The 17,015-nt window shown below is 33.9% G+C and overlaps 2 protein-coding genes and 1 pseudogene across 8 annotated transcripts; all 3 read left to right on the top strand.

The window, feature by feature from the left end:
- Positions 1-1,068: 1,068 nt before the first annotated feature.
- LOC149516250 (protein ARABIDILLO 2 pseudogene) lies at positions 1,069-3,166 on the top strand (annotated as a pseudogene). The gene is made up of 2 exons (XR_016346619.1): positions 1,069-1,103; positions 1,581-3,166. The product of XR_016346619.1 is annotated as a protein ARABIDILLO 2 pseudogene (transcript).
- On the top strand, positions 1,069-9,300 carry LOC111291278 (protein ARABIDILLO 1-like). 3 transcript variants are annotated; one of them, XR_016346618.1, is made up of 13 exons: positions 1,069-1,103; positions 1,581-2,953; positions 3,150-3,350; positions 3,571-3,702; positions 4,154-4,281; positions 4,510-4,597; positions 5,226-5,320; positions 5,777-5,840; positions 6,362-6,537; positions 6,876-7,097; positions 7,926-8,115; positions 8,506-8,590; positions 8,706-9,300. XR_016346618.1 is itself a non-coding variant. In XM_089768637.1 (12 exons), the coding sequence occupies exons 3-12, from the start codon at positions 3,186-3,188 to the stop codon at positions 8,877-8,879; spliced, it is 1,329 nt and encodes a 442-aa protein (XP_089624763.1). In that variant the 5' UTR covers positions 1,069-1,103; positions 1,581-2,953; positions 3,150-3,185; the 3' UTR covers positions 8,880-9,300. The 3 variants fall into 3 exon arrangements, 2 of the variants coding, with proteins under 2 accessions (XP_089624763.1, XP_089624762.1); XM_089768637.1 differs by lacking the exon at positions 7,926-8,115; XM_089768636.1 differs by lacking the exon at positions 7,926-8,115 and having other exon boundaries at positions 3,426-3,702.
- Positions 9,301-12,368: 3,068 nt separating this feature from the next.
- LOC111289247 (lipid droplet phospholipase 1-like) lies at positions 12,369-16,842 on the top strand. 4 transcript variants are annotated; one of them, XM_022880118.2, is made up of 11 exons: positions 12,386-12,409; positions 12,595-12,815; positions 13,240-13,307; positions 13,620-13,690; positions 13,812-14,054; positions 14,820-14,983; positions 15,099-15,154; positions 15,264-15,316; positions 15,411-15,534; positions 16,014-16,111; positions 16,383-16,696. In XM_022880118.2, the coding sequence occupies exons 2-11, from the start codon at positions 12,679-12,681 to the stop codon at positions 16,452-16,454; spliced, it is 1,086 nt and encodes a 361-aa protein (XP_022735853.2). In that variant the 5' UTR covers positions 12,386-12,409; positions 12,595-12,678; the 3' UTR covers positions 16,455-16,696. The 4 variants fall into 4 exon arrangements, with proteins under 4 accessions (XP_089624761.1, XP_022735853.2, XP_022735852.2 ...); XM_089768635.1 differs by lacking the exon at positions 13,240-13,307 and having other exon boundaries at positions 12,369-12,409; XM_022880117.2 differs by lacking the exon at positions 12,386-12,409 and having other exon boundaries at positions 12,425-12,815; positions 16,383-16,842.
- The last annotated feature ends 173 nt before the right edge of the window (positions 16,843-17,015 follow it).

Genomic DNA, 17,015 nt, shown 5'->3' with positions numbered 1-17,015 from the left:
ACTTCAGGGTACTTCCAATATCAGTTTTAGCTTCACTCTAGCATGAAGCGGCTGATTTGCAGACAATTGCCTTCAACTCTTTGGATCAAACCGAATCAAGAATCTATAGTATCCTACTACTGTCCAAGAAGCTAGAAAATGTATGTTCAAATAATGCTACTGCAGGCAAGTGTTTTTAATTAATAAACCGTTTGCAGGATCTCAGACACCATAGAAAACTCCATTGACACCCAACAGTGATTTCAATAGTTTTATTCAAATGAAGGAAGTGCTTGGTAGATTTCCTGAGGATAAAAAATTGCTACTATGATGTTGATAACCAGAAGCATAATTTTCCAACCCAAGTTGCTTCAATTAAAAAAGAATGGGTCAAACAGTTTTTTTCTTGAACCCATACTCACAAAATCAATTATGGTAAAGTTTAAACCTGGGATGTCCATAAATTTTGTTAGGATTTTTCTCATGAAAATGAAACAATGAAAGAGAAGGAAATGGACTTCCTCTGGAATAAGTAAGTCGTGTAAGGCTAAACTTGAGTAACATAGTAACAGGCTGAAGCACATTTTTATTATCACATGTCAAAGTGCGCAAAACTGTTTTAACCTTTCCTGAATCTCTGGAGAAAGTCTGAAACTTTCAACATCTTGTCATCTATTACCACTTGAATTTTTAAAGCAACTTTCAACCTCATGAAGCTGGATTAGTCCCCACAAAGTGAACGTTTCTTTAACCCAACACAATGTACTTAGCAGTGGCACTAAACTCTCCAAAATATTTCCAAAATACAAATGTGAAAACACCACAAAACTATGATTATTAGTACTATTAAAAAAGGGAGAATCAAGGAAACATAAGAAAAAAACACCCACATCGTAGTCCAAAAGACCAAGCACATATCCTGCCTTGGTTTGCAACCGTCAAAGCTAAAAGTATTAACAGTGTCAGAAACAGCTTGTTTTTAAGTGATTTTTTTTTTTCGGTTGGCTTTAACTGCTGCTTTTACATTTTAACCGCCACAGAGCTTTACTTACCCTTTATATATATTAAGCTTGTCCTCAGTTTCAAAGTATCTTCCGTTGCGCCAATCCTCTGCCTCCTTGAAGGTACATTCATTGCTTCTTTATGTTTAAACTGTGATTTTTTTTCTTTTCCTCACTGGAGTTATTGAGTTTCTTTTAGAATTGACTTTCTGGGTGTCTAGGAATGGAAGAAACGAAGCTTGTTTGATTGAATGTTGATTAAATTTGAGGATTTTTTTAATTAATGGGGTTTAGTTTTGAGTTGGGGAAAAAATGAAGCTTGTTTGATTGGATATTTGTTTGTTTACTGAAATTCAAGATTGATCGTTATGTTCATTGCTTAGTCTATAGTTCTTGGGAAAATGGGATTGTTTGTAATATGTAAATTGAAAATTGAGATTCTTCTTTACTGGGTCTGTAGTTTTTGAAAAAATAAAGAATGTTTATTGAAATTTTTATTTGGTTTCTTCAATTGAAGTTTAAGCTTTTTTTTTTTTTTAAGAATTTGGAGTTTTGATGATTGATCACTGAGATTTTGTCATATTACTTCTTCGTTTGCAGTGCTCAAGAACTCATAGGATATGAGTCGAAGAGTGATGCAGAAATGTTCACATAGTCAGAAAAAAGATAGGAGAAGCATTAGTTCGGAGACCCTTGATAGTGGATGTTTGAATTCAGCTACTATTTGTGGAGTTGATTGGACAACCTTGCCTGATGATACAGTTATTCAACTCTTTTCTTATTTAAACTATCGAGACCGAGCTAGATTGGCATCAACTTGTCGAACATTTAGGCTCTTAGGTTCTTCCCCCTGTTTACGGGGGTCACTGGACCTCCGTTCTTACAAATTTGACACAGCAGCTGCAGTCTCACTCTCCCCACGATGCAAGAATCTCCAGAGACTTAAATTTCATGCAGCAGGCTCAATAGATGCAATAGTTAGTCTTCAAGCGAGGGCACTTCGAGAAATTAGTGGTGATTTCTGTCGGGACATTAGTGATGCTGCACTTTCAGTGATAGCAGCAAGACATGAGATGTTTGAGAGTGTTCATCTTGGCCCAGATGCTTGTGAGAGAATCAGCAGTGATGCAATCAAAGCACTTGCATATTGCTGCCCAAGGTTGAGGAGGTTTTGGGTGTCAGGTGTTAGGGAAGTTAGTGAAGATGCTATAAATGCTTTGGCTAAGCATTGTAGGCAGTTAAAGGATGTTGGGTTTGTGGAATCAGACAACATTGATGAAGTGGCTCTTGGAAACTTGAAGTCCATTAAATTTTTATCAGTTGCAGGGACTAGAAACTTGAATTGGGGATCTGCAGCACAAGTTTGGAGTAGATTGCCTTACTTGGTGTGTTGAGATGTTTGTAGAACTGATGTAAATCTGAGCGCTGTTACAAGATTTTTGTCATGATCCCAAAATTTGAAAGTATCGTTCGCCTTGAATTGCCCAGTTTTTGAGCGTGAATTTGACAGTAACACAATGCATAATCAAAAAGGTGGAATATTGCTTACTTTTCTGAGTGACATGTTCAAGGGAGTGGCATCATAATTTGCCGACAATTCCAAAAATGTTACTAATGTGTTTCAGTATTGGAGGAGATTAAAGAATAGAGATAAAAACTTGGATGAGATTTTTGTTTGGATTGAATGGGTCCTTTCGCATTCACTTTTGCGTATTGCAGAAAATAACCTGAAGGAGTTTGATGATTTCTGGCTCACACAAGGGGCAGTAGTACTACTCAGTTTATTGCAAAGTTCACAGGAGGAAGTTCAAGAAAGAGCAGCAGCTGCTGTTGCAACCTTTGTAGTCATTGATGATGAAAATGCTACTGTTGATTGCCAGAGAGCTGAGGCAATTTTATGGGGAGATGGAACACAGCTGCTTTTGAACCTTGCAAGATCTTGTCTGGAGGGGCTTCAGTCTGAAGCAGCTAAAGTACGGATTGCCTCATTTTCTGAGAATATACTAAATACCAGTCCTATTCATAATAATATTAAAAAAACTCTTACAATTTCATGAAATATAGGCAATATTAAGTCACTACGACTGAACTTAGATGTTAAACATTTTTTAAATTCCATTTTAGAAGTTATGCTCTAATAATCCACCTTGGAATTTGTTTTACGAGTAGCTTGGACACTGGACACTAGTCCATTTTATTGATGGGATGCAGACTATAGCAAACTTGTCCATAGATTCAAACGTTGCAAAAGCCATTGCTAAAAGTGAAGGAATCAATATTCTTGCCAATTTAGCAAAATCAATGAACAGATTAGTAGCTGAAGAGGCTGCAGGGGGGCTGTGGAATCTTTCTGTTGGGGATGAGCATCAGGTTGTGAAAACTGAAGAATTTTATTGATGGTTATCTTCAAATTTTCCATCTTTATTCAACACTGTTCTTTTTCAGGGTGCCATTGCAGAGGCAGGTGGTATACAAGCTTTAGTTGACCTTATATTCAAATGGCCTTCCAGCACTGATGGATTACCTGTTCCTTCCCATTCATATTTGCAATCTTGTTGGAGCTAAATTGTGAACCTTTGCCAAATGTTAGGAACGCACAACTGGAGCACTGGCAAATTTGGGAGCTGATGAGAAATGCAGCTTGGAGGTGGCTGTGGCTGGTGGTATCCATGCTTTGGTGATGCTTGCTCAAACTTGCAAATTTGAAGGAGTGCAAGAGCAGGTACTTGGTTTTTACTTTCTTTTGTACATTGAGAATGACAACAATCATTTTGGAGATGATGATGGTTTTCTTTTTGTTACTTTCTTATTGATCAGTATAATTTGTTTAGGATAATGAATAGATATCTTAGAAGTCTTTTTGAGAAGACTATGGTTCTACATCTGTGATAACTACGAGGCGATGAAAGAATTGACCAAGACTATTCATATCTTCCATACTAGGGTGATATACTAAGACACTGAACTACAGAGTACATTTGCATTTACCATGGAATGTGTATCTAATATTCTCACGCAGAATTCCTAAAGACTATAGCTCCTTCTACCCTATGATTATCCAACATGGAGCTTGAGCAGTATCAGTTGAATTATGCATTTATATGCACATAAATGTTCCAGCAAATAGTTTTTGACTTTTTTGCTAAATAGGACTTTCTTCTCCTCTTGGCTAGGCTGCTTGTGCCTTGGCTAATTTGGCTGCTCATGGGAATAGCAACAGCAATAATGCTGCTATTGGACAAGAGGCAGGTGCGTTGGAAGCATTGGTACAACTTACTTATTCTCAAAATGAAGGCGTAAGGTAATCTATTTTACTTCATACCACCTAAAGTAATAATAGCCACTTCTAGAGCAAAACTTAAGTAGATGGCAATACATCTCATATTTTTTAAACATTTATTACTACTTTGAATCTTGGGATTTCACCTTAAATGTTCCAGAGAGTAATTGCATCTATTAAGCTATGTTCTGACTCATAAGCCCATCTTTCGAAATGCCATTTTATTTATTCATATCTACTCGCAAGCAGGCAGGAAGCAGCTGGTGCTTTGTGGAATTTGTCATTTGATGACAAAAGTCGAGAAGCCATTGCAGCAGCCGGTGGTTTTGAGGCACTAGTATGATGAATTGCATGTTAAACCTTATTATTTCATTCTTTTTGAGTAATTATTATTGTGACTTTATTTTACATCTGATGCATCAAATGTGAAATTATCTCAAGTATTTTGTTACTTGTTAGATAACTATTAAATGATTTCTATCATGCTTCTTATCTTGGTCTTAATTTGATCATACCATGGCTAGGAGGATGCCCTTGGTAATTCCTGTGTAGTTTGCAGTTATGGTTACTTTTATACTAACAATATGATCCACTTGTTACTATGGTTGATGATACATAGGTCTTTCAGGCAGCAATTGCTTGTAAGCTCAGTATTCTCTCCTGATGCAACCACCTTTTCAACGTTCACAAAATTTTTCTCATTTGCCTTTCTTTTCTCCTTATTCTTATTTTATTTTGACTTATTTTAAAGATTCATGAACTGAATCAATTAAAATAGGCTCAAAATGTGTACTTTCAAACATAAAAAATAAGGTAATGATATGAGTCTCCTTGATTGCTGCTTTGCTATTTCCCCAGAGAAGCTAAACCTAAACCTTGGTTGTGGTTTTGCACAAAGATTTGTATTATTTGGCTATCAGCTTCATTGCATGTTGAAACTTTTTATTCATATTTTGCATTATTAGGTTGCCCTGGCTCAATCTAGCTCAAGTGCTTCCCAAGGTCTTCAAGAAAGAGCTGCAGGTGCCCTTTGGGGATTGTCAGTATCAGAAACTAACAGGTATTTGAGGAAATTTCTTTGCTGTATTTTTTCAATGTTTCACCTTATGCAATAATATTTGTGAACAAGTTCTTAGGTGAAAGTTCTCCTTTGCTTTGGTACTGTATACATTACATCAAGGTCTTTTCATGTAAACCAAATGCAAGCAACAGTGGCCTTGTTCAAGCTATTTAGTGTAAAGTTTCAAGCATTTAATACATTGGTGTAAACCTTAAACTCTAGACGTAATTCATCTTCACTGTTCCATGTCTCGACAGAAGGTTTTATCTAAAATTAATTAGTCTTCAGTTGTGTAATATTGTCAAACTGAAAGACTCAATCTTCTTTTCTTTTTGAATTTTTGTTCGTTATAAATGGCCTTTTTAATATATACTATTCAATATATATTGATTTTTCTTAATGGATGCATCTCTTAGCAATTTATGGTACATATTGCTGTATTTTCTATTAATGTAGCATTGCTATTGGAAGACAAGGTGGTATAGCTCCACTTATTGCATTAGCTTGCTCAGATATTGAAGTAAGTTTTTCACTCCTAGCTTGCTCAAATGAGTCCTTATTCTCAAAATTGGTTTAAGATGTTTTTCTTTACATTCAACATGCTTGTAATCCTTTTATGTATTCTTTATCTACTTTTAGTGTTAGTCCATTTGCATTGGTCCTAATTTCTATGAATTTAAAGTTGATGTAAAAGTTCAGATTATATTATTGTTAGGTTTTGGCCACTAGGGGGGATTTAGAGAATAAAACCTACTTTTGGGGCACTCAACCTGAAATCTTTCCAATGCAACAAACAATATAAATATTGAATCTCACTGTATAATATCAAAGATTTTTTCTTTTTTTTTTGTTTGGTATGAATGAATATGAAATCTCAGTCCAATCCCTAAGACTGGACCTTTTAATAGAAAATAAATATAACAGTTCCTATCAGCAGTTTTGGTATTTGTAATATGCATTCCACTGGACTGATAATTTGCTCATTCATAAATTTTCTAACTTAACTGTAAGCTGAGGTTTTGGTATTTGTTTGATTTTCAGGATGTCCACGAGACTGCTGCTGAAGCACTTTGGAATTTGGCCTTTTATCATGATAGTGCTCTCCGTATAGTACAAGATGGTGGAGTTCAACCCCTTGTTCATCTCTGCTCTTTGTCAATCTCAAAAATTGCACGTTTTATGGCTGCATTAGCCTTGGTTTACATGTTTGATGGGAGGTATGTCAAACTATTTTCTGCAAGTTGGCAACAGTCGTGTGGTCTATTGGTAGAGTATTGAATTCTTAGATCCAATGAGTATGGTTCAATCCCTAACAGCCTCAAATATATAAATAAAAAAGTATTTTCTGCAAGTTATCATGGATAGATAACCACACATATGAAGGCAAGTATAATTGTTGCAAAACCAACTTTAGGAAACCTTTTGATACTGCTTTGAAGAGAAGAAAATAAGAAGAGAAAAGAATCATATTTAAGCTTTGGTAAATGTGGCATGGACTGGTAAAATGATTCTAAAATTTTCTTTGAGATGTAACTTTTAGCTCCACTATTTACAGAATAGACGCAGCTATTCCGGTGGGGCCTTCATCACAGGACAGTTCAAAGACTCTAAACATGGATGGGGTTGGGAGGATGGCCTTGAAGCATGTCGAAGAATTTGTGATCTCATTTTATGATCCACAAAACTTTTATACTGCTGCTGCATCATTAGTCCCCACAGCTTTGGCACAGATGGCAGAAGCCATAAGAATACCAGAAGCGGGACATCTAAGATGCAGGTTAATATTTTGGCGATAGCATTTGATAACCAACTAGTAAATTCATATGTATTTATGGTTATAAAATTTAAGAAGCAATGGCTAGTGTTTTTGCAAATTGCATTTTGTATTAATCTATTTAATGAGTTAACCAAGTCTCTAACACCATTCCGCACTTCTTGTGGCGAACATGATATTTGCATGCACTTGCCACTTCCTGTGGTCTGTCTCTGTCTGTCTCATTCGTCTCTCCCTCTTAATAATCAAAGAAAACCAACACAATAGGTAAGAGCAATGGGTCTTACACGGCAATTGCTTGACAGGAGGGTAGCCTGTTGAATTTTATAAACTATTCTAAGACCTCAGACTTTGTTGATGTGAGACTTATATTGGCCCTTATTATTTTTGAAACACTGATGTTTGTACCTGTGACTCTATTACACCTGACTTTTTTATGAAACACCCATGGATAAACATTGTGTTTTCGTGGCTCTGATCTCTTCAATCCTCAATTTTTACCTCTAGCATAGTATGCATCTCTCACTACACTTCAAACTTTGTAGTAAACACAAATAACCAATAGACCACCCCAAACTTTTTGTAGTAAAAGTTAGTACTTACACTTGATCAGGAAGTGACTCAAACACCACTCCAGACTTTCTGTAGGTGAGACCAACTTATGTGAACATTGTTCTGTCCTTTTTGTATGAAATGCAATATGTCTACTCCCAAATACTTTGTAGGAAATGCCTTTAGCAAGTCGACAGTTAGACACTAGCACCTTTTCTTGTAAACGGTGCATGGCAATAGGTAAGTTCTGAGTTGATCATGCATTTATACCTATTGCAGTCATGCTTGGCACTTCTGCTTGTAAAAGGAGTTTCCAGACAAAAAGTTAAAATTAGGGGAAAATCCTAAGTCAAATACAGGAGGCTGTATAGATGGCACATTTGCGGGGCTTTAAACTTTTGGCTTGGAAAAAGGAATCGATGGGAAAAAAAAGTATATGAGGGTGAAAAAGCTGTCAGTCTTACACCAGGTTAGTCTTGATCCTCCTTAATGGCGTGCTTGCTCATACAGCTCTGATCAGTATGGTTGCAAATGCGAAAGAGCTCTTTGAGGGGTTCCAGCAATATCCAGCTCTAGGCAGTGAATTTATGGTGCAAAAATGTTGAAGCTGTTGTAAATTTTAGCATCCATTTCCACTTGCATGTTTATAAATACATGTGAGGTTTGCATCAAAAAGTTAGTTGACATTCCTCTATTGTGTGGTACTATGTTATATGTTTTCTGCAAGATTGTTTCAATATACCACCCTTTTCTCAGTAAATGACATTCCCACAAGTTTCATGTTCATGGTTATTACCTTCAGGATTCATCTCTGCATTTTAATATGTTTCGATTCTTTTCTCTTTATTTGTCTTTCCAGTGGAGCTGAGATTGACAGATTTCTCAGAATGTTAAGAGAACCTTCTTCTATGCTAAAGTCCTGTACTGCATTTGCTCTTTTGCAGGCAAGCTCATGTTCTCTCACTTCTATCTATTAAAAATGTTTATATTTGTTTAGTTTTCATTTTGAAATTCAATTAACCACAATGCTACGACACCTTAAGAATTTTTGTCTTGCAGTTTACCATGCCTGGAGGACGGCATGCAATGCACCATTCAGGCCTCCTTCAAAATGCAGGTGCACCAAGGATCTTACGTGCTGTTGCTGCTGCATCAACAGCCCCTATTCAAGCCAAAATTTATGCAAAAATTGTGCTTCGGAACCTTGAGTACCACCATGAATTCTCAAGTTAGTTGTGAGGACAGTTTCTTCTGAACTCCCCACTCGGAGATTGTCGTCCCCAAAAAAGCACAATCTTCTTCAGAGTTGAACCAGGAGGCTGGAACAGGCTACCTCATCCCCCTTCCCTTAACGACAACCCATTTTTTTCACTTGTATTAGTCTCCAAGGCTCAAAACTAGGCACCAACTCATACCTCCTCGATTACTTGTGATAAGAAAATGAAAACAAGGCCTGCATGTTCATGGAGATCATTAAACTGATATGTTAAATGAGGTCTAGCAGAATAGGAAGGATTTTTTTTTCTTTTCCCTTTAACAAACCACCACTTTTTTTATTTCTTCTGAAAAAAGGACACGCTCTGTGTCAACTTTTACAACTCAATGTGTTTTGTATCTCAAAGTTAATTGACATACCAAAACCAGAGTTTGCTGAGATTGGAAACGTGCAAGGCTAGACTGGCTACTTGTTCCCAATTTCCAGGTTGCTTTTCCAGCCTGTGTTTTTGCGTGCAAGCCTTCTTCAGAGCATGCTTTGGTTAGCATACGTGCTCCTGATGTAACTGTACCCTTCTTTCGTTCTTTTAGTGGATACACCCACGAAAGACGTACCAGCATCTAAGATAATGAATATAACTAGTAAAGGCAACTGTCAGGCTATGTTTGCCATCTTTCAGGGTTAATCATCTGCATTGTTTTCGTTTGGGATTCATCTTGGATTCCTTGATTTCAGATTGCATACCCTTGATTGTCACTATGGCATGGCTTTTTCTGAAAGTTGTTGAAGGAAAAAGGATCTCACATCTAATACCGAATGATTTGATCGTGACTTACAAGTAATAATTTACTCTTATTTATCAAAATATCTTTCCTTAAAAGATAAAATTATGAAAAAAGATATCTCAAGGTCTTAAAGCGGATAATATATTATAATGGATGCAATCTAATAATCTTTGTAACAACTTTCTGAAAAATGCTGATGAAAAACACCAATATCTACATAGTGGTCTATTCACTTTGCTTGCAATCCCAGCACAAGGCTAGTGAAGTGGAGCATCAGACCATTAGATGAGGACCAACTTTGCTATGGTCAAAAAGATTCGTCTTGCTGATTGTTTTAGATTACAGATTTCTTCACTTGTTTGCTGAAAGGAAATATGCACAATGTGGAAGAGGGGGAGGGGGGGGGGGGGGACTTGCCTCCAAATTCTCTAGTGGGCTTCATTTTTGCTTCTGAAGTCGCTATTCTCCACAAAGGTTAGTGGAGCACCAGTTCATGACCAGCTCTGGGGACAAAAAGGAAATCATTTTCGTGGCAAATACAAGTCAGAACAATAGTGCCAAAAGATTTTTCGACATTCCTATCTAAACTATTACAAAATAATTAATGCATGTGACCCACATCAATTTGTTTGATATATTTCTATCTGATCGTTTCATGTTACTTCCAATAATGCTGTAGTTTGCAAAATTTTGAAGCAATGTATAACAACATGGATAGATGATTCTTGCAAGATTAGTTTGTATTAAGAAATTGTCGAATTCTAAGATTTATTTATTACAATTAATTTTTATGATATTGTGATGTCCTTAATTATCATTCATTTGCTAAAATTTTTATTTTTTAGATTTAGTAATTTCTAAATACCAGTATTTTGTTTCCAAAAATATAATCATCAGACAATTGTTGCTTTTATTTTAGTGGCTTTCATTACAAAACTAACAAAGATGTTGGTGATAAACTCCATTGAATTAGGAATGGAGGAGTTTCTATCTTATCCATTTATGCCAGAGAACCTTTATAATATATATATATATATATATATATATATATATTTATGGTAGGGGCCAAAACAGGGGGACAATGAACTGAGTGTGTAGATAATAACAGAGGCAAAATGACAATAAATTAGGTTAAATAATTGTGCTATCTGATAAATTTTTGCACAAATTTTTTTTTGTTGTTGTTGAATGTCTTTTTGTTAGGTGTTGTTTGGCAAATAAATACTTCTATGTTGCTCCAAATATCATGTGGATGATAATTTGAATAATTACTCAAAAAAAGAATATTAAATTATGGTATATAGCATAAAGATGATTTTTGGACCTACTTTTTGGTACAACGCAATCAAGCAAATGTCTTCTTATGGTTGTCCTAGTGAAGGGAATTTGTATGGATATGGAAAATTTTAGATGTTTGGCCTTTTTTTTTTTTTTCAAAATTTAGTGACTTATTGTAAGAAAAAAAAAAAGATAAAAACAACGTTCCCATGGAAGTTCACCAAATTTATATAAAATGAAAAAAAATTAATTAAAAAAATTAATTTCATTCAATATATATTTTTCAATTCAATTTGAATATATTTTTTATTTTAAATATAATAAATTTATCGCAATCTTTCAATATCATTTCAATTAATATTTATGTTGCAAATTGTTTTTTATTTAAAAAAAATTAAATTATTTTCTTTGAATAATAATTATCTGTTAATCATTGAGTTAATTATTTGGATATTATTCTTAATCTTCTTAATTCATCACTATTACAATAATTAATAAAAAAACTATGCTCTAATGCATCAAAATATTGAAACTTTATTGTCCTAATAACTTTATAATTTTTTGTAATAACTTAACATCACATTCATATAGGCCAATTAATCCTAGTCTTTTTTATTTTAATGGAGGAAAATATTTATTTAAAAAATCCTTAAGCTGCTATGTCATTATTTAAAAATATATTTATTTAGCTTAGAGGTCAAATTAACACAAACTCCATCATTTTAAAATTTAGTTAATCACCCCCACAATCATTTATCCCAAGTCAAAAAAATTTATATAGGTAATTTTAGTTTTATTTAATTAAGTAAAAAAAATTATTCATGTACTCATAATTTCAAAATTGTTTAAAATATTTTTTGTCGGTCAAAAGCAGCGAGTAGGCTTTAATTTTTTTCCACGTCACCTCTATCCACAACAAAGAAACACACCCGAAGGCGAGTAACGCTTACGCGCTTAAGATTTCACGTTCTGTTACCTCGACTACCAATTAAAGCAAAATTAGATTTTTTTTTTTTCTTTCAGATTAGTTTTCCGATTTTCATTCGTTAATTTTAAAAAATTTTCTATTTGTTAGGACCTTTTTAAGATCCAAAATGATGTATAAAACCTCAAAAATTATTTAGATTCGATTTATTGAATAAATTGAATTTAAATATTATAATATTTAATTTAAATAATTTATAAATTTAATTAAATTTTTATATTTTAATATATTTTAATTAAAATTATTATTTTATTTATATATTTATTAATTTTAATTCGAATTTGAATTTAAATATAAATAGGTAAATTAAAAATTGAGTATAAAAATTATTTTTTTTTGTTTTATAATAAATGTAAATAATTTAATTTTTATTTCGAATTAAATTTAAATTTAAAAATTAAATTTTAAATAATAAATTGCAAATTTAAATTTAAAATTAAAATTAAAATTTTTTTTACATGGTCTCGACTGGATTACACTTAGTTTCCTTCGCTATCGGGTTTTTCCCTTCTCTCCCTTCATTTTCTTATACTTTTCTTTTTTCTTTTATTTCACAGCTCCAACTAACTCTCACACCTGTCATCTGATTTTTCTCAGGCTTTCTCTCTCCCCTTTTAATTTATTCTCGAGAATCTTCGATCATCTCTAACACAATTGTTTCATTTTCTTTCTATACAATTTCAGATTCATGTTTGTCGTTGTTAGTATTACATACTATTAGGTGACGTTGAACGGCACTGAGAATATATATAATTTAAGAAATTAAGAATGCGAAACGGCGTCGCGACGAACGGAGTTTGCTTGTCGGAGTCCGTGAATGGGAGTCGCGATGTTTGGAGTTGTAAAGATTCTGATTCTTTATCAGCTGATCATCTTGTTATCATGGTCCATGGAATCCTCGGCAGGTCCGTTTTCTCTTTCAAATCTTTCTTAAAAGAATTTTGAGATATTTAATTTAATTAAATTATTTCAGTTTTTTTTCAATTGGATTTTGGATGCTTTGATTTAGTTTGGTATGTTATGGTTAATTAGTTATTATTGTGTCATAATTGCACTCATATTTTATGCTTTGTTTAATGATAATCGGTTTAATTTGAAGTAATTAAATTATAATTTGATTCTATGATTAACTCCATAAATACGTGATTTGAGCTGAAAATATGCTAGGTTTGATCATTGCATTGCATCATTTCCAATTCACATGGAAAATTTCAATTCTGTGGTGTTAAATCTTATTAACAATTTTCATGGGATTTATTATTATTATGAATATTATTAAAAATTATCCTGAAAATAGTTTTGGCATTGGTCGTATGCTTGCTTGTGCAGTTCTTCAGATTGGAAGTTTGGAGCTGAGCAATTTGTTAAAAGGCTACCCGATAAAGTATTTGTCCATTGTAAGTAGCAATTGTTTAGGCACCATTAAGGCTTTCCCGTTTTGCTAGCGTTTGGTGCTGCTCTCGTGTGTTTGTTACTTGTTCATATCTTCTTTAGATTCTAGGGGATGATGGAACCATCAATTCATTCATAGTGGTATAAAAAGTCATTAATTTGATTTCTGCGTTGATCAAAAGCCATTCTTTTAAACAAGATTTTTATTTTTTAGTAAGCTATTACGTATTGAAGTTTTTGAGGTTAGCAATGTTGATGTTTAAGTTTCTGACTGGAATATTTCTTGATTTTACTTGGTTGATTAACGTGATCAACAGGCAGTGAACGGAATATGTCTAAGCTGACTTTAGATGGCGTGGATGTAATGGGTGAACGTTTGACAAAGGAGGTTAGCGCATAATTGATAATGACCCTAATTAAGTTGTCATAATCGATGAAATTTATGAGTTTTAATATAAGAGTATCGATTGCATATTCTGATTTGTTATCAACAAATGTATGAATGCTAGGTCCTTGATGTTATTCAACAAAAGCCTAATTTACGCAATATCTCCTTTGTTGCACATTCTGTGGGAGGACTTGTGGCTAGATATGCAATTGGGAGACTCTATAGACCACCTAAGGAAGAAGTTAAAGAGGATATATCTAGTAATGGATGCAAGGAGGAACCAAGGGGTACAATTGGTGGCTTGGAGGCTGTTAACTTCATCACTGTTGCATCTCCTCATCTTGGTTCAAGGGGCAATAAGCAGGTAGCTTCTTTGTATTAACAAATGTTTCTGAATGAAATAGCCAAAACACATTATTTTTCTCTCTTTCTCTCTCTCTCTCTCTCTCTTATGTGGGCATGTTGGACACACACAAAGATCGCTATTCCAAGGAATTATAGTAACATCTCTGACTTTTGTATATTGTGATTACAAAGGGTATTCCCCAACTTAGTTGCTTCTGAAAGGTTGTTATTTTAGTAGATGGGTTTTTGTTTGCTTGAGTAGTTTATTGATTTTAACAAAACATACTTTTGTTTTACCATGACTTACTTTGCTTGTTATGTGGCATATGTATATCTCTCTCATGTATATCAAGGATTTCACCAGTGAATAAAAAAAGGGACTGGACTGGCTGGTCGGCCCGATTGAAACGGTGGCCTGTCCGTTCCAATAACATATATTGAACTGGCGAAAACCTGATTAAACCAGTTTTATATGTATTTTATTGTTTTATTATTCAAAATTTATTTATAAGTAGTGGGATTTACCTTTAACCTCTCAATTCTATAGTAAAGATCATACCCTTAAGCCAAATGGATTTTTTGTTAACCATTTGCTATATTTAATACTTATTTAATGTTAAAATAAAGTATTTAATATTAAAATCTCTTTTACATTGGGTCGGCTGGTTGAACCGGGAATTGGTGCCCTCATCGGTTCAACCTCCAGTCTGTTTTTTTATTCATTGGATTTTAGCCATTGTTGGATTATCTTTACTTATTGTCATAGTAAAATGTTTGTTTCTAGGTACCATTTCTTTTTGGGGTAACTGCTTTTGAGAAAGCTGCAAGTCGTGTTATTCATTGGATATTTAGGAGAACAGGTCGGCACCTTTTTCTTACTGATGATGATGAAGGGAAGCCTCCACTGCTTAAGCGGATGTTGGAAGACCATGATGAGTTTTACTTCATGTGTGCAACTTTCACCTTTGTATAAATTGCTTTCTTTGTAGAGTTACTTGAGATGTCTTACTTTTAGGTCTGGATTTGTAAAACGATTGAAATAGTAGTAAATTCCTCTATGCAGGTCTGCATTGCGTTTATTCAAACGTCGGGTGCTGTATTCCAATGTGGGCTATGACCGTATCCTTTCTCCATGATCAGTTTTTTATTTATTTTTTTTTAATTTTGCCTGTTCCTGATTTGTGTTAAATTTGATTGTATTTGTTTTTGTTAATGAAATATTGTAAAGATATTGTGGGATGGAGAACATCATCAATAAGAAGGAATAGTGAACTGCCAAAGGTATTATAATCTTTGTGAACATTTTTCATTTGACTTCATGTTTGTAGCACTTTTGGTTAGTAGTTGATGACCAGAACATCTGTCTCGTTATTAGTGGAAGGAGTCTCTAAATGAAATGTATCCACATATCGTGTATGAAGAACACTGCAAGGCCTGTGATGCTGATCAATATGAAACTATTTCAACAGAGTATGATGGCTCATCTGACAAGCTAGAAGGTATACAAACTTACTTTTCTGGCTTGAGAAGGAACTGTACTTTTGCTAAGTTTAGTTATGTTTTTGTTGGTTGTCTTCCGCATTCCAAGTTCACTAGTTTGCTTGCCCAAAGTACATTTTGCATCTCTATTCCGTATTATATTGTTTCTTTGAACCTGGGTCTTAGCCCAAATGGTTCAATCACCTCTCTTAGGGGGTGGATCCCGTCAAGGCTGAGTTTCGATCTCCAACACTTGCAAATGCTCCTTCCCCAATTCCCTTTAGGCTTTGGCCTCCTTTGTACCAAAAAAAAAATTGTGTTTCTCTTTCTTCTGTCTGACTATTTTCAAATTCCTTGCTTTATTCTTATGAATTTAATTGCCATTGCATCTAAATGGTCTTTGTTGTTCTTAATGAATTTCCACCCCCCCCCCCCCCCATATTCCTTTCTTTAGTGTTTCCAAATTGTACAACTCCATTAATTGGGTAATGGTGTGCAGAGGAACTGGTAAGAGGTCTATCTCGAGTTTCATGGGAAAAAATAGATGTTAGTTTTCACACAAGTAGACTGAGATTTGCTGCTCATAGTGTCATACAGGTATCTCTCTCTTTCTCTTTATTTATCTATCCATTTATTTGGCGCTAAAGATGAAAGACTTGTTAATCCAATGATTAAAATTCATAATTGCTTTCCTAATTTATAGCTTAACCATTAGATTAACAAGTTTTCATCTTTACCCATTTTCATCCTTCCTACAAGCAAAGCCTAAGAAAAGTTAATATACCTTGCATGAGATCATTCATGTAGATCCAAAGCAACTTTTTTACTTCTTTTGAAGGAGTAAGTTCCCAGTATGCACATTTTTCAGGTTAAAGATGAAGTTATGCATATAGAAGGTGCAGATGTCATCCAACATATGATCGACCATTTTCTTACTTGAAAGCTTTTGATTTTAGAAATACACATCATATACGCAGATACAATATTCTCCTAGGTAAGTCAGTGCCTGAAATCCCCATTGGTTGCAGTCGAAAGGATCAATGCTCCGGTTGGTGATCGGCACTTTGATTAATTTAGCAGTCATGAAGAAAATTTTGTTCATTCATTGATCATTTTATGTTGCATACATGTGCACGTTCAGCAATATATCCCAATAATATATAATTGTGTTACTTCTTTTTCTGTTATGTGTTGTAAAGAAATTATTCAGTAATTTACAATTTTCATGGAAGGCTCTACTTTCTAATTTTTTCATGTAACGATGAGCCTTGATAATTTGTGTTTTGCTCATTTATAAAAGAAAATGCCATGGATAGTCATTATAAGTATTTTTTTTGTTTATTTGGCTAGAATTATTCATGCTCAAAATTAAATCTAACAATTTAAAATAATGATACGATATTAAAAAAAATAATAATATGATTTAAAATTTTAATAAAAATAAAAAATATATTTCGTGTTTAATGTATTAATATGAATTGTGATATAATAATTTTAATAT

This window comes from Durio zibethinus, chromosome 11 (assembly GCF_047325235.1).
Source record: "Durio zibethinus cultivar Kanyao isolate XHJ-2024 chromosome 11, ASM4732523v1, whole genome shotgun sequence".
Classification (NCBI taxonomy): Eukaryota; Viridiplantae; Streptophyta; class Magnoliopsida; order Malvales; family Malvaceae; genus Durio; species Durio zibethinus.
Note: the sequence above shows the minus strand (reverse complement) of the source record. Positions and strands in the feature narration are given on the sequence as shown.

Bases quoted from the DNA above. Each gene is read 5' to 3' on its own strand.
- LOC111289247 (XM_022880117.2), top strand. From the start codon at position 12,679: ATGCGAAACGGCGTCGCGACGAACGGAGTTTGCTTGTCGGAGTCCGTG. The intron at 15,317-15,410 runs GTATTATAATCT...TCTCGTTATTAG, and splicing joins GGAATAGTGAACTGCCAAAG to TGGAAGGAGTCTCTAAATGA. The intron at 15,535-16,013 runs GTATACAAACTT...AATGGTGTGCAG, and splicing joins CTCATCTGACAAGCTAGAAG to AGGAACTGGTAAGAGGTCTA.
- LOC111291278 (XM_089768637.1), top strand. From the start codon at position 3,186: ATGCAGACTATAGCAAACTTGTCCATAGATTCAAACGTTGCAAAAGCC. The intron at 4,282-4,509 runs GTAATCTATTTT...ACTCGCAAGCAG, and splicing joins TCTCAAAATGAAGGCGTAAG to GCAGGAAGCAGCTGGTGCTT. The intron at 8,591-8,705 runs GCAAGCTCATGT...TTTGTCTTGCAG, and splicing joins CTGCATTTGCTCTTTTGCAG to TTTACCATGCCTGGAGGACG.